The 11,272-nt window shown below is 52.4% G+C and overlaps 1 protein-coding gene across 1 annotated transcript; it reads right to left on the minus strand.

Moving 5' to 3' along the window:
- Positions 1-1,490: 1,490 nt before the first annotated feature.
- Positions 1,491-9,787, minus strand: KCND1 (potassium voltage-gated channel subfamily D member 1). The gene is made up of 6 exons (XM_065915571.1): positions 7,578-9,787; positions 5,490-5,652; positions 5,308-5,391; positions 5,121-5,219; positions 4,603-4,853; positions 1,491-3,167 (listed from the first exon to the last, which is right to left on the minus strand). The coding sequence occupies exons 1-6, from the start codon at positions 8,696-8,698 to the stop codon at positions 2,939-2,941; spliced, it is 1,947 nt and encodes a 648-aa protein (XP_065771643.1). The 5' UTR covers positions 8,699-9,787; the 3' UTR covers positions 1,491-2,938.
- Positions 9,788-11,272: the final 1,485 nt, after the last annotated feature.

The following is an 11,272-nucleotide window of genomic DNA, read 5'->3' on the forward strand; positions in this document are numbered from 1 at the left end:
TTGTGAGAGGTGAGGGCTCCTTGCCAGTCTTAGGAGCCAAGCCATATAACAGGCCATCATACAACTCTTCTCAGTGCCACTCAACCTTCTCCCTCAAATGCCAACCCTAGTTAAAGGTCTTTCCTGAAAGGTGTCAGTAATAAATAGACTATAATGGTATTTTCTGCTTATGAGACTAAATTGGAGGAGAAGGCTCATGTTAACTGAGCTTCTTGTGTTTAGGGCACTGTGACAAATGCCTATGCAAATTATCACACTGAATCATCTTATGACCATCTCACTTACCCATATATCCCACTCCCTACTCAATATTTTTCCAGCACTATACATCTAGAAGTGAACTTATGATAATAATTGTAGTCAACCTTCACCAAGTACTATGTGCCTGTCACTGTGTGCTCAACAGCTCTGATGTTCCTTTTGCCAATGAATGAATGGCACCCCCCTCTAGTCTTTGCCCAAGACAGAAACTCTGGGAGTTAACTCTGTTTCCTCTTCCTCAAATCCCACATATCTGTCAACCCCAAGTTTTGCCAATCCTATATCTGCAATCTCTTGACTTTCTAACTCTTGCTGCCACCTACCTGGTCTAAACCACTATCATCTGCCAGCTGGACAACTGCAAGACTCATCACTGTTCCTCCCTCCAAGACTGGTTCTCTGTAATCTACTCCCCACAGTCAAAATAATCCTTCTGAAAAACAAACCTCAGGATGACTTTCCTGTTTATAAGCCTTCAGGGGTCCCCATTATCCTTAGGATGAAGTCCACATCTGTATCATAGCTTCAAAGGCCTTTTGTTATCTGGCCTACATCCTCACCTGGCCTCTACATCCTCACCTTCATCACAGCCTCACACTCTCCTCACCAGCTGTGCTGAACCACTTCAGTTTCCCAAGGCCCTGAGCTGGTGCTCTAACCTCCAGGTCATTGAACATGCTGTTCCCTCTGCCTAAAACGTTCCACTCTTTGGTCTTTTGCCTGGCCAATTCCAATTCATTGTTCGGCCAGGTTAGATTCTCCTGCCATCCATTAATCTTGGTTCTACTACACTATGTTCTAATTGCTTAATTGCCTTCCACACTCACCCCTGTAGATCAGAGGTGTCTACTTTGCCCATTTTTGTACACCTCGGGCTAGGACGTGATATGCAGTTAATAAATATTTGGTGCATGAGTGAATGATTATCTCTATTTCACAGATTAGCAACTTGAGGCCAGAGAAGATAAGTGATCCTCTCACCCACGGACTGGAACCCATGTCATCCTGAATCCAAGGGTTGTCTTCTCCGTGCTCCACAGAGCTCAGTTACGCTAGTCTAGAGTATCCAGTGGCCCAAAAGAGAGAGTAAAGGTAGGGGACATCCACAAGGAAGCGGAATTCGCCAAACCGAGAGATGCTTTTCATCAGGGTTTAATTCAGAACTGTTTGCTGTCAGGAAGCCTAGTTTTAAGTCTTCTCTAAGCAAGTGTGTGCTGCCTTGGTTCTCAGTTTCTCTATCTGTGAGTGAGGGGGCTGGAGCAAATTATGTTCATGGGGCATGTCTCAGGATCTCCTAGTCTATCTCACTGGCTGTAGATTTACCTTTTCTAAGCACCCTCTTCCACTTCTCCTAGATCCCCATCTTCTAAAATAACACCAGCAGCCATCCACCTCCCATAACTTTTCCCACAATAGCCCTTCTACTAGTTAAAAGGAATTGAAATTGGAGTATTTTCAACCCCCCAGTCCAACCCAGCCCCAAACCCACAGAGCCAGGAGGTGCTCATCCTCATCTCTCCTCTCAGGTTTTATTGACTGATGGAAACTACATCTTGGTCAGCCACCAACTCCACAGGGACAGTGCTGGGGACAGGGAACCTGAGATGATGTCAGATTTCAGCCTGAGAGCAGACAGAGAGTTCTGGAAGGTGACCCAAGAGGGAGAAGAGAAAGGAATATGTGAAAAGGCATTGTGGGGTTGGAGGAGGAGATCAAGAAGTTTCTCCTGCCACCTACAACTCCTAGAGTTCAGGAATAAGCTGGGCCTCAGTCCCTGATGCTTGTGGACTCGTGCCCAAGAACATGGAGTCAGCCCATGATCTCTAAACACAGCCCAGTTCTTGCTGGCTGCCAGACTTTTATCTCAGCCAGTCCAGACTCCAGCCCAACCCAGGAAGGAGGTAAACCAGAGAAGAGAGAAGGTGGCATAGTTAGAGGTGGCCCCTATGATTAGGGCAGATGTAAATGCTGCAGCAAACTGGGCAGAGGCTTTGCATAATGTCACGGCAGCAGCTGCTATTGCTAGAGTTTGCTGGCGGCCCAGTGGAGGACAGGGTTGTGGGGACCCATTTCCAGCAGCCAGGGAAGGGGAGTGGTGTTTGTGCTATCTGTGTGTTTGGGGAAAGGCAGCCTAACCCCTCAGCCAAGGTTTAGGGGTGGCAGGTCACTGCTGAAACCACAGCCCATGAAACCTGTGGTTGCATTCCAAGCTTCAGAATTTGGCAGTTGTTGGGCCTGGTGGAGGGTGGGGTCTTCTTCTAGAGGCCAGATCATCAGTGAGAGTTCTCTTCTCTGAACCCCCAAACCTCCATAGCTCAGCCAGAGAGAAGAGGAGGTCTCACCTCTCCTTCTTGTGTCAGAACTGGGGAGGGGAGGAGCATGCAGGAGGCCAGCTTGGTGTAGGTGCCAGTCCCAGTGTGCTGGGGCAAGGAGGTTGAGGGTCTGAGGAAGCCCAGCACTTCAGCTCCCGCAAGGAAAACTGTCTGGGGTAGGGGAAGTTTTCCATTCCCTGGCTATTTCCCCACCAGGTAGACCATTCCATGAAACTCCATTGCATAGTTCTCAGTGGGGGGCAGAAGGGGTCCCCAGGCCTTCCCTTCTCTACCTTCCCAAAATATGGCTTTGGAAAGGAGACCCCAAGAATTGGGAGGGCACTCTGGATGGGCAGGCCTGCCTGTCATAGGGAAGAGATCTTGACAGTCTCGGGAAGGAGGCAAGGGGTACCCAGGCTGGAGTTCCTGAGGGTGCTGCTGGCCCCACCACCACCACCGCCAGGGGAGGAAGGTTGGCTCTCATCTGGGGTGTTGGCAGGAGGGGTGGGGATACTGATGATGGCAGCCACGAAGTCCCGGCTGTCGCAGGTCAAGTCAAGGCTGTCATGGGGCTTGGCATTGAGGCTTGAGCGGCTGTGGATAAGGGTGGGAATATGGAAGGTTCTTAAAAAGTCATCTTAATACTTGCCACAGCAATCATGACATTTACTGAGTGCCTGTTGGGTCCCTGGCCCTGAGCTCAGTGCTTCCCCTGCACCCTCAATTATGGTGGTGCCAAGTGAGTGCTCTGGAGTCAAAAAAGTCCTGACCCCACTTTAACCTCTCTAAACCTGTCTTCTCTCATCTGGAGCATGGAAATACTATTTCCTACCTCAGAAAGTTGTTGTGGGGATTAAATAAGATAATAAATGGTGCAAAGTGCTCAGAATAGTGTCTGGAACACAATGAGCACACACATAAAAGTGTTCTCTATCGTGATTACTCCTTACAGTGTCAGAATCTTCACAACAGTCTACAGGAAGATGACACAACCTGGTCCCTGTTCCTTTCTGATTTTACCTCCTCCCACTCTTCCCCTCTCTCACTCCAGTCTACACATAGAAGCTTCCTGGCTGTGCCTCTAACCTGCAGACCCATTCTGCCTCAGGGTCTTTGCAAAGGCTCTTTACTCTAACTGGAAAGCTCTCTCTCTATATCCACGTGACTCACTCCTTCTCTTCCTTCAGGTCTCAACTCCCAATGTCACCTCAGCAAAACCTTCCCCAACCACACTATTAAAAGTGCATCACACCCTGTTCTACACTCTCTATCCCCCATCCCTGATTTATTTTTCTCCTTGCCACATAACATACTGCATCGTGGATAAGAATCCACCTGCCAATACAGGGGCCAGAGGTTCAATCCCTGGTCCAGGAAGATTCCACATGCTGTGAAGCAACTAAGCCCATGCACCACAACTGCTGAGGCTGTGTGCTGCAACTATGGAAGCCCACACACCCTAGAGCCTACACGCCGCAACTACTGAGCCCATGTGCTGCAACTACTGAAGCCCGCGTGCCTAGAAGACTGTGCTCCACAACAAGAGAAGCCACCACAATGAGAAGCCCAAACACTACAACGAAGAGTAGTCTCCTGCTCACTGTAACTAGAGAAAGCTGGTGTGCAGCAATGAAGACACAGTGCAGCCAAAAATAAATAAATAAATAAAACACACTGCCCTATCTGTGTTTTTGTTTTTTAACTGTCTCATCCCACTAGAATATAAGTTCCATAATGTCAGGATTTCTGTCTGTTCTATTCACCTCCTAAATTGAACTAAACTCCTAAACTAAAATGAACTCCAGAATGCCCCAAACTGTGCCTAGCATATAGTAGGTGCTCAAGAAATGTTTGTTGAAAGTACAAATGAAAAATGAGGCATTCCAAACAAGATAAGCAAACTTCCAGCATGGAGGAGTTTGGATTTGAGCTCGACTGGCGAGATCTGAAGTCATGAAATCTCAGACCCTGTGGTTCAAGCTCTGAGCTTCCCTGGGGAAAGGGGGGCACAGCAGGTGGGGGTCCTCACCTCTGAGGGGCAGGGCTCCTCCGCAGCCCTGCCAGCGTGTCCAGCTCCTGCATGCTACCACGGCTGACCGAGGCAGTGGAGTTGGCAAGGCGGATGGCACGACGCTTGGCCCTGCGGGGGCAGCAAGAAGATAGCAGGCTGCCAGCTCCCATTGGCTGGGAGGACACGGAAGTGCTGCGGCTGGTGCGACTACCCAGCGAGACAGCACCCAGGGCCTCGCTGAAGGTTAGCTCGTCCGTGAACTCATGGCACTGTGGGCAGAATGGAGGCATGATCACAAGGCACCACACAGACACTGACCTCACCCCCAGACCCTTGCTTAGGCCATTCCTTTCTGTCAGTTGCTCTCTCTTCCCTTCCCCTGCCCACCCTTCAAGACTCAGCTCTACTGGGGCCTCTTCCAGGAAGCCCTGTGTGATTTCTACAGTTAGTAGTGAGCCTCCCATTCCAGAAGGGAGCTAGCTTGGTGGAAAAGGGACCCCCTTCATTCTGCCATACCACCTCTCATTAGGCCTCACCGTCGTCTTCTCTAGACAATGCAGCAAGTGGTGATGTTGCTGCTCGAAAGCAGAGCGGTTCCTGACACACAGTGCCTGCTCCTCCCCACCGCCACTGTCCTGGAGTGGATAGAGCAGAGGGATAGGGTCAGACCCTTCCACCTCCTGTCGCTGCTCACCTCTCACCCCAATCTGAGCCCCTATCCACCTCAAGGCTCCCATTCTGCTTGTACTGCAGGAAGGCATTGGTGGTACCACTCTTTGCCAACCGAATCCTTGCCAGGCGCACCTTCTACAGAAAGAGGAGGAGAAAAGATCAGGTGGGCAAACAAAAGGAGACTGGCTTGGGGTATGGGGAATAGTAAGTACTCAGGTGGAAGGTGCAGTTACCTGCTGTGCTCGGCGCTTGTCAGCACGCTGGTTCTGGTGGTAGATGCGGCTAAAGTTGGACACAATGACTGGCACAGGCAGAGCAATGACCAAGACGCCACTGAGTGAGCAGATGGATCCAAAAATCTTGCCAGCAATGGTGCTGGGCACCATATCTCCATAGCTGGGGCCGGGGGAGGTAAGCCAAGGTCAAGAAATATGCCCACCCACCCCTCAGTCCCCCATCGCATCCCATCCAACCTGACTCACTCTGCGACCCTGGCCAGGCACTCAAACTCTCAGTTTCTTGCTCTGCAAACTCTGTAGGGAATGACCTCCCTGGCCACAAGTAGGGGTCAAGTGAGAAATGGGCCCTCAGCCCCTACTGTCTGCTGTCCCCATCCAAGATGTGCACTGGGCATCTGAGTCAGCTAGAAATCTATTAATACCCAGAATAGGGGAGAAGGAGGAAGTCACAGGCAGTAAATATAGCCTCCCAGAGAAAGAGTCCCACCACCACAAGTCAGTTAAAGGGCTCTGAGTCCTAGGAGGGGTTCTCTGTTGGTGTTGCTCCTGTGTGTCTTACCTTCTCTAGGTAGGATCCCTTCTTATTCCCCCAGGGGAAGCCTTGAAACTGTCCTCATATGAAAAAATAGGGGGGAGCTTTGAAACTCCTCCCTCTCTTTCTCCATACCATGCCCCTCCCCCTCCAATGGAGATGGAGCAAAGCCAATCTTACCAACTTGTTTGGTTGGGGGTGCGGGGGTGAAGCTCAGAGAGGTTCCATAACTGCTTTGCTCAAGATCACAGTGTACTTTTGTTCTAACCACAGAACCAGATCTGCTCCACAGAAACACAGCCTCTGCAGTCTTCAGCCTCTGGGCCTTTGCTCTGGCTGTGCCTGCTCCCCACCCCAACCTCCTCCACTCCCAGGATGATTCTTTCTTATTTCTTTCCTTTGACTCATTTAAAACTCTCTCCAACTTGACCATTCTGACTCTGTGGTGTGTCATCTCAGACTATGTCCTCAACTATGAGACACCCTCCCAGGGTTGTTGGGAAGATTGAATAGGATAAAAAGATATCAAAATACTCAGTTCCAACCTGTTCTCAGTGCTCAGTATTTGTTGACATAATCGTGAACCCCCAACTAGAATTTTTCTTAGAAACCTCAAATCAACTTTTTGTACCTCTACTAAGCTACTGAGTAATCCTAATGCATTCACTCAACAGATCCCAAGCAGTGACTGCCTACCTAATCCCAGTGATAGGAATTTAGAAAAGGATCACAGTATCTGCCCTAGACAAAGTCTTTAAGAACAAAATAAGTTTGATGATTTCATCTGATGCTTTTATCCCATTTCCTCTCAAGGACTAAAAAAAGTAACACTGAAAATATCTTGTTCTGGGGAAACATCAAGGAATCACCAAGCCACAAAGGTACTGCCCCACACAGCTGATGAATCTAAAGGGTTGGGAGACATGGGCCCTCAAGATGGAAAAGAGGGTGCTTGAAAGCCAATTTCTATTTATCCTGCACCAGAAACATGAAGAGAATTTTCACAATGTGACTGAATCACCCCTGGATGTTGAAAGGAAGAAAGTGAAGTCGCTCAGTCATGTCTGACTCTGTGCGACCCCATGGACTATAGCCCACTAGGCTCCTCTGTCCATGGGATTTTCCAGGCAAGAGTACTGGAGGGGGTTGCCATCTCCTTTTCCAGGGGATCTTCCCGACCCAGGGATCGAACCCAGGTCTCCCAAGTTGTAGGCACACGCTTTACCAACTGAGCCACCAGGGAAGCCCATCTGGATGTTGAAGGGGTTATCATTTCTCATTTTGCAGAGGGGAAAACCGGCCCGGGGGTAAAATGTCAACAGAAACAGTGCAACTAAGACCATCCTGGAATCCAAGTCTCCTGACAAGGAAAATAAAGGCATTGTCAGAGGTGGAAGGGATTTGGAGATTAATCCAACTCTCAATTTTACAGATGACAGACTGGAGCTCAAATAGAGAAAGTGATCATTGATCTAACCTTTTTTAATTTTACAGAAAAGGTGAGTATAATTGACTGACCGGGCAGCTCCCCACACAGGGTCTGCACTCACCCAAGTGTGGTCATGGTGACAATGGTATACCAGAAGGCCGCGGGGATGCTAGTAAAGTTGGTCTTGTTTGTGCCCTTCTCAGCATAAAACATAACAGTGGCGAATATGATGATGGCCATGGTAAGGGAAAAGAGGAGAAAGCCTAGCTCAGAGGCACAGCTCTTGAGTGTGTAGCCCAGAATCCGCAAGCCCTGTGAGTGCCTGGAGAACTTGAAGATGCGGAATACCCGGAACACCCGCAGGGTGACAAAGGCACCTGAGACATCCTCGTTCTTGGGCATGAAGAGCCCGATGTAATAGGGCAGGATGGCCACCACGTCGATGAGGCTCATCACACTCCGCAGGAAGCGGCATCGGCTGGGGGCAGCAAACAGCCGCAGGAGGTATTCGCCCGTAAATATGAGAACACAGGCCGTGTCCATGCAGAAAAAGGCCAGTGGGAAGCGATCGCCACAGGGCTGCTCCTTTGGTGGCTGCCGTGTAGGACCACGGCACGGAATGGTCTCCACCACGTTGGCGATGACCGACACGGCGATGAAAAAGCCGGTCACATAGTAGAACACAAGGGCCGCGGTGCTCGTATGCGGGTTCTCGAAGGCCCGCCAGAGCCTCTGCCGCAGGGAGCTGCCAGCCGGCAGCGTTGGGCCGTCCCCAGCCTGCTCGGCCTCCTCGTCCTCTGCCAGACGTTCGGCGTTCTCCTTCTTGCGGTCCCGGTACTCTTCGAGGCAGCAGTCGCCCACGAGCTCAGGCACCAGGCCATAGAAGGCCAGCTCTTCGTCGAAGGCCTGGATGCACTCCTGCCGTGGGCAGTGCAGCCGGCCCGTGCGGTAGAAATTCAGCACATGCCGGAACATGTCCGGGTCGCGATCAAAGAAGTACTCGCCCGAGTCGGCGTCGTAGAAGAATTCCTTCTCTGAACTGCCCAGCAGAGTGTCTGGGTAGCGATCCAGTGTGTTCTTCCAGGTCTCAAAGCGCCGACCGCTCACATTCACCACCAGAACCTCATCCCCTCGAGATGCCTTCACCCCTGGCGCCGGGGGCAGGGGCTGCTGGGCCAGGGGCAACCAGCCCACAGCAGCCGCCCGCGCGAAAGGCAGCCAGGTGGCCACGCCTGCCGCCATCCTGCCACGCCCCAGGCCCACGGAGACTTGGGGGAAGCCTTTAGGAAAATGTGACTGTCTCCAGGGTGGTGGAGGCTTGGAGAGGCCCTGGGCCACTCGCACAAGGAAACTGGGGGCGTCTAGAGAGGCCAAGAGGAACCAGGAGGAGGAACTAGAGATAGAGAGATGGGCAAGGGCTTGGGGGGGATGTAGAGGGTCTTAGAGGGATCAGGGGGGTGTCTTGAGGGGGTAAGAAGGGGCTAGGGAACATGGAAAGGAGCAGAAAGGGGGCATCTACAGATGCCAAGAAGAATCCGAGGGAGGGTTCAGAGAGACTGAGACGGCTCTAGAGGATTCTGAGAGATATCTGGGGGTGTCTTGGAAGGAGCAGGAAATACTGGGGAGTTGTTCACACTCTCAAGAATTTTGAGGGAAGAAAGAAAGAACTGGAACCACTTAGTGGGCTTGGAGAGAGGATTGGGGCATCCAGGGGGTAGAAACAGAACCAGAGGTGTTTGCAAGAGGCTGAGAGTGTCTGGAAGGGGATTGTAGAGGGTCTGAGAGAATTGAGGAGGGTCATCCAAACTCTCAAGACTTCTGGGGAGAAGATAAGGGGATTGGAGCCCCCTCGTGGATCTAGGAAAGGGGTTGGTGCATCTAAGGGGTGACTATAGAGCCAGGAAGTTGTAAAGAGGCTGAGAGGTGTCTTGAGTGCCTAGAGCTGCCAAGAACAGCCTGGGGGTGGTGTGTCCACACTCTACAGGAGTTCTAGGGAAGGAAGGAGAGGTAGGGACCCCAGCGGGGCTGGAGAAGGGGGTGGGGTATCTAAAAGGGGAGATGCGGGGTCACGTTATTTTGCAAAGGCTGATGTGTCTGAGAGAGAAGGGTATCCGGAGGGGCTGAGAAAGCCTGGTCCACGCTCTCAAGAGTTCCGGGGGGAGGGAAGGAACCTGGGAAACCCCTCAGGGCTGGGACTCAATTGGAAGGAAGTTGGGCACAGCCCCAGAGCTCCCAGAGAATCAAAAAAGGCTAAGAGGAAGAGGAAGGGGGATCCCCCTCAAAACGGACTAGAGAACGGGGTAGGATGCTGAAAGGAAGTTGGGTGTGTCTCAGGAAGGGGGTTGTTGGACCTTGCAGGAGGCCCACGGGGAAGGGTAGGATCAGGCTGCGTCCTACCGTTGGGGGCTGGTCTAGGGAAACCACACCCCGAGGGGCTGGCGGTGTGTGCTGGGCATCGGCAAAAGCAGCATTGGCAGCTGGAGGAGGAAGAGAAGCAGCCACGGCCAGGCCTGGGAGAGGAGAAGGCAGCACAGGCAGGAGAATGGGGCTGGGTCCCTGGAAGCAGACTCTGGAAGGACACGGTCCAGCAGGACCTTTGGGACTGTCCCAGGGTGGGCTAGGGCATGGGGGCTGGATCAGGCAAGGACAAGGACAGCACTGTTGGTGGCCCCCTCCCCCTTCCCCAAGGGCCGTCCTCACCTATGTCCCCGTTGCAGCAGCAGCAACAGCGGTGGGGCTGGGGTATCAAACACCGGAGCTCCTGCCCCCCTCTGCAGAGCTGCTCCGAGTTCTCCACCTCCTCTGGCTCTCTCTCCCCGCCCCTCTGAGCTTGCCGGGAGATGGAGGGAGAGGCAGGGAGGGGCCTCGTGGCTCCCAGAGACCCCTCCCCTAGGACAGCCTGAGAGGGACCCTGGGGAGACTCCGCCTCCTACAAAGCTGGTTGGGCCTCAGTCGCGTCATCTGGAAAATGGGGGTGGCAGGGAGCTTTGCCAATTCTCCCCACCTCCTTCCTGGACTCCCCCCTCTTCCTGCCCAGATCTACCCCCTCTGCCCCCAGGGCCCCCGCCCCCACCCGTCTGAATCAGCAGCACTTAGCAGATCAATCGATGGGGAAGCATCGGTTAATGGCCCCAGAGCGCAGAGTGCCATGGGGAATGATGCAGCGCTGTGTCCCCACCCTGCCCCCTAGGCTGGAGAAGGAGGCGGGGGATTGGTGGGGGGTGTTTTTCTAGACACCAAACCCCCAAAGCTGCTCCTTGGAGGTCCTGGGTTAGAGTCTAGCTCTAAGACACCTGCTGTGGGACTGGAGCACTGTCCTCCGTTTTCAGATGTGAAACAGGGGTGGGAGTGGGGGCATAAGGGGAGTACAGATGGGGACAAGGCCAGGTAGCACGCTCTCCCCCAGGCAGTCTCCATTCTGAGGTGCAGTCTCCCCCGTTTGTCTACATCCAGGAGCCTCAAATCATGCCTCCTTCCCTAGAGGGCTCTGCTCCTGGGCTGCAAGAGTGCCTGAGGCATGGGTGGGTTCAAACCCCCGCTGTGCCACTGATTTGTGTCCTTGAGCAAGTGACTTGCATCGTTTTCTTTGTTGTCCACAGAGAGTTACCCCAACATGAGTGTAATTGGGAGCATTAAATGGAGTGATGTGAGAGGGGCCTGGCACACAGAGGACACCTCACCTTTAGTAATTAAAGGTATGTGGCAATGGGGGAGCAAGACCAATTTTAGCCGTTCAACGGACTTGTACACCCATGTAATCCTTCATTTGTTCACCACAATCCTGATCTGTCCATGTCTCCATCCCTCCTCCTACCC

The sequence above is a fragment of the Muntiacus reevesi genome, chromosome X (genome assembly GCF_963930625.1).
Source record: "Muntiacus reevesi chromosome X, mMunRee1.1, whole genome shotgun sequence".
NCBI lineage: Eukaryota > Metazoa > Chordata > Mammalia > Artiodactyla > Cervidae > Muntiacus > Muntiacus reevesi.

Coding starts and splice junctions, on each gene's coding strand:
- KCND1 (XM_065915571.1), bottom strand. CDS start 8,698: ATGGCGGCAGGCGTGGCCACCTGGCTGCCTTTCGCGCGGGCGGCTGCT. Junction 5,392..5,489: donor ACAAGCGCCGAGCACAGCAG/GTAACTGCACCT, acceptor CTCTTTCTGTAG/AAGGTGCGCCTGGCAAGGAT. Junction 3,168..4,602: donor AGGAGCCCTGCCCCTCAGAG/GTGAGGACCCCC, acceptor CCTTATCCACAG/CCGCTCAAGCCTCAATGCCA.